Genomic DNA, 3,850 nt, shown 5'->3' with positions numbered 1-3,850 from the left:
ATTCAAGCCGTCTCCAGCCATTATTAGTCTCAAAGTGGGTTCCTCATCATCGAATTTGAACACCTACTTTGAATTACCTTAAAGGACACAGGAGGTCAGACAGCTGATTAGTTTGATACGACCTTAGAAAATGATGAAATGAAGTAGGCTTTTGATTAAGCAGCTTTCAGCCAACCTTATTTTTTATGTAGTTACTAGTTTTTATAAAATTCTTATTGATTTCCAATCAATTTCATGGCCAGAATATCTCATATGAAGAAAAGGTTATTATTCCTTAACCTTATTTCAGCCAATATAAAGTGATTTCATATTTAGTTGACTGTGAAGTGTGTGGCAACTGCCTAATAGGAAAACACTTGTAGAGATGTATTGGTGATGACACAATATACTTATGCAGCTCATCCTCTACCAATATATTTATATAATTGTCTCTCTAATAGCCAGTTGTCACCATCAGTTCAACATGAATACTCTGCCTAAACTATCTGTCAAAGAATAGTTTCATATTATAAGTGGTCAGTCTTCTTTGACTTCTGGGAAAAAAATGTTTTCCTTGCTGTCAGATGGCAATTTATAATAAACCATTGAAAGTTTGTTCCATTTACTGTGGATTTTCACTAACTGTTACACACAATATTGTGTTCTTCTTTACTATTATTATCTGTTTTCCACACACACTTTTTCCAATTCAGCTACAGTTCATACCAAACATGCTATACTCAAACTGGCATTAGATACCTAGTGGTCTGAGGCAAGGATAGGTTTTGTATGTTCAGTATCAAGGTCATAAACGTTTCAGCCGTGGCACAGGCTCACAGAATGGCTCCGAGTTTTTCTGTTTTTTTAAGTACAAACTTTTAGCTCATAGCTCCATCTCTTGACCAATTTGAGATCTAATTACAGCTGCAGCTATTGAGGATTCCCTCTTGTTTATTTAATTAAATGTACAATTTTAACTCCCCCCTACCGTCTACACTACAATTAAAACAGAAAAGCTGATGTACATAAATGATAGCCTACGAAGGCAAAGAGGGAGCGGTCAGGTTTTGATTAAATGCTGAAGTAAAAAAGTAAAGGTATGTGACATCAGTAGACAGTGATGATAAATAAAAAATAGGTGATGAAGTTATAAAATAAGCAGAAGTAAAAACAGATGAAAGTTTTGACATCAAAATGAAATGTCAAATAAAATTTGGATTGTCTACCTGACCTTGTATTCCTTTAAATACGTGTTTTAAGACGGTGTACAGAACACCCGGTCCAGTGAGACGATCCAAAACCTAACTTTATTTTGATATCACAGCTTTGATGCATTTTAACTCTTCCTTATTTTCTAACTTGGTTACCTTTTTTGCACTAATAAACAATTACAGAATATAACTGACTTTTATCTATACTTTATAAGTTACTGATCACTCATTAACAGTTTATGATTAACTTATTTCACGATTCAATGATAATATTTAAGTAAAATCTACGATTAGTTCCTCTGTGTGTGCATACGTGTTTTTAAGAAAAATTTGACCTTTTTTTCTTGTAACTAAATGAAATACAAACACGTAGTTCTTAGTTTATACATTAATTTTAACAAAAACAAGAAATATTGGTAATGTGACAAGTAGTAAAATATTATGATTGACACTAAGAAACAAAAAACATTCAAAATAGATACTTCGTGTATAGCAGGTGTAACAGTGACAATTATCAATAAAATCACAGTTAATCTTTCCAAGCCTATTATAATTGATATTAGTAAATTATACCAAAAGTGGAAATTCAAAAAATAAGGGAGCATTAAAACATCATCAAATAAAATTTGTTTACAGACTGCTATACATAACCACCTCAAGTTGGTGATGAGATTTACTCTAAATTAGCTGCAGCTACTGACTGCAGCTGTGGCCTTCTGTATATAATGAACCACAACAAGGTCCTTGATACTGACTGCAGCTGTGGCCTTCTGTATATAATGAACCACTACAAGGTCTTGATACTGACTGCAGCTGTGGCCTTCTGTATATAATGAACCACTACAAGATTCATCATACTGACTGCAGCTGTGGCCTTCTGTATATAATGAACCACTACAAGATTCATACACTGACTGCAGCTACGGCTTTCTGTATGGAATGAACCACTACAAGGTCCTTGATACTGACTGCAGCTGTGTCCTTCTGTATATAATGAACCACTACAAAATTCGTGATACTGACTGCAGCTGTGGCCTTCTGTATATAATGAACCACTACAAGATTCATCATACTGACTGCAGCTGTGGCCTTCTGTATATAATGAACCACTACAAGATTCATCATACTGACTGCAGCTGTGGCCTTCTGTATGGAATGAACCACTACAAGATTCATCATACTGACTGCAGCTGTGGCTTTCTGTATGGAATGAACCACTACAAGGTCCTTGATACTGACTGCAGCTGTAAACGTTTGCATGGAATGAACCACTACAAGGTCCTTGATACTGACTGCAGCTGTAAACGTTTGCATGGAATGAACCACTACAAGGTTCGTGATACTCACTGCATCTGTGGTCTTTCTTATACTAGAAGGTTCATGATGATTTGTTGGTAAACACTATGAAGAGTTTAAAGTTACCTTTTAACGTATTGGTGTAGGAGAAATCTGGTTCTAAAATAATACTCTTCATACAACCATAACTAAAAAAATATTTCATCTACAAAGCAGCTTCTAATGTTATGTGACATTTTATCAGGTTTCAAACAAATTGACGGTTTACCGTGTATACAAATAAACTGATAGTCACAAATGTTGCAACTTCTGAAGATATTTACAGCCTTTGATAAAAAAAAGGAACCTTTAAAACAAAATTTATTAAAAATAACTGACCTCTTCACTACCAATGGATGCTGTTGAAATACTACTTCCAAACCTTTGTTTTCTTTTCAGTACCTTTTCTCTTTCTTCAATCTGTCCAGAAATTAAAAAGGTGGTCAAAACCATAGTTAACAAGACCGAAAAAAAAGAAGAAAAAACTCAGAGAAAAGAAGTCAACATCAAGAACACTATGTGCTGGGAGAAGAATACTGAACATTAAATTTCTAATACTGTAAAAAAAAAAAAAATCCATTTAAATGTTTATCTAACAAATGCTCAAATAATTATCAGTGTGGTGCAGATTGCACTGTAAATTAACAACAAAATATTGCTGACATTGACAAAGGAAATAAAAAAAACAGAACATTAATACCACATTTATTTTTAAGTTTGTCAGATACACATAGTACAGAGAAAGATGAATTTAATCGTAAATTAATTTTATGGCATGGATGTACAAAACCACACTTACTTGTTTCACTGCTGCTGATACTGACTGACCAAATCTTTCTGACCTCTTCCTAAGTTTTTCAAGATCTACTACCTACAGTTTCAAAAACAATTATGTTACTAAAAGATCTAAGATAATATAAATCTATACATAAAAATGATTAAACAAAACTACATTGCAATGCATTCCAACCTTTTCTTGTTCTTCAACTCAAGGAACAAGTTTGGTATGTTAATTCAGCAAAAACAAATTATTCAGGTTTAAACTTTAAATATTTAACCACTGTTAATGTTGACTTTTTAAGTTTTATTTAATTTCACCCTTTTCTAATTTAAGTATGAACTCGGGAAATATGGAAATAAAACTACTTTGTAGTGTTACTATTAAACAGGATACTTTGTAGTGTTACTATTAAACAGGATACTTTGTAGTGTTATTATTAAACAGGATACTTTGTAGTGTTACTATTAAACAGGATACTTTGTAGTGTTATTATTAAACAGGATACTTTGTAGTGTTACTATTAAACGGGATACTTTGTAGTAAT

At 32.9% G+C, this 3,850-nt stretch overlaps 1 protein-coding gene across 3 annotated transcripts in view; it reads right to left on the bottom strand.

Annotated features, from left to right (window-relative positions):
- Window positions 1-2,863: 2,863 nt before the first annotated feature.
- The window catches only part of LOC106465593 (uncharacterized protein C31H12.03c-like), a 29,496-nt gene continuing 28,509 nt past the window's right edge, over window positions 2,864-3,850 (bottom strand). For 2 of the 3 annotated variants that reach the window (XM_022393524.1, XM_022393525.1), the window contains exons 7-8: window positions 3,325-3,396; window positions 2,918-2,945 (exon numbers count right to left, since the gene is read on the bottom strand). In XM_022393524.1, the coding sequence (XP_022249232.1) occupies window positions 3,393-3,396 (4 nt within the window). In that variant the 3' untranslated portion in view covers window positions 2,918-2,945; window positions 3,325-3,392. Of the gene's footprint in view, window positions 2,946-3,324; window positions 3,397-3,850 lie in introns of all 3 variants that reach the window. The other variant, XM_022393523.1, reaches the window with a different exon arrangement.

This window comes from Limulus polyphemus, unplaced genomic scaffold, assembly GCF_000517525.1.
Source record: "Limulus polyphemus unplaced genomic scaffold, Limulus_polyphemus-2.1.2 Scaffold1993, whole genome shotgun sequence".
Taxonomy (NCBI): domain Eukaryota; kingdom Metazoa; phylum Arthropoda; class Merostomata; order Xiphosura; family Limulidae; genus Limulus; species Limulus polyphemus.
Note: the sequence above shows the minus strand (reverse complement) of the source record. Positions and strands in the feature narration are given on the sequence as shown.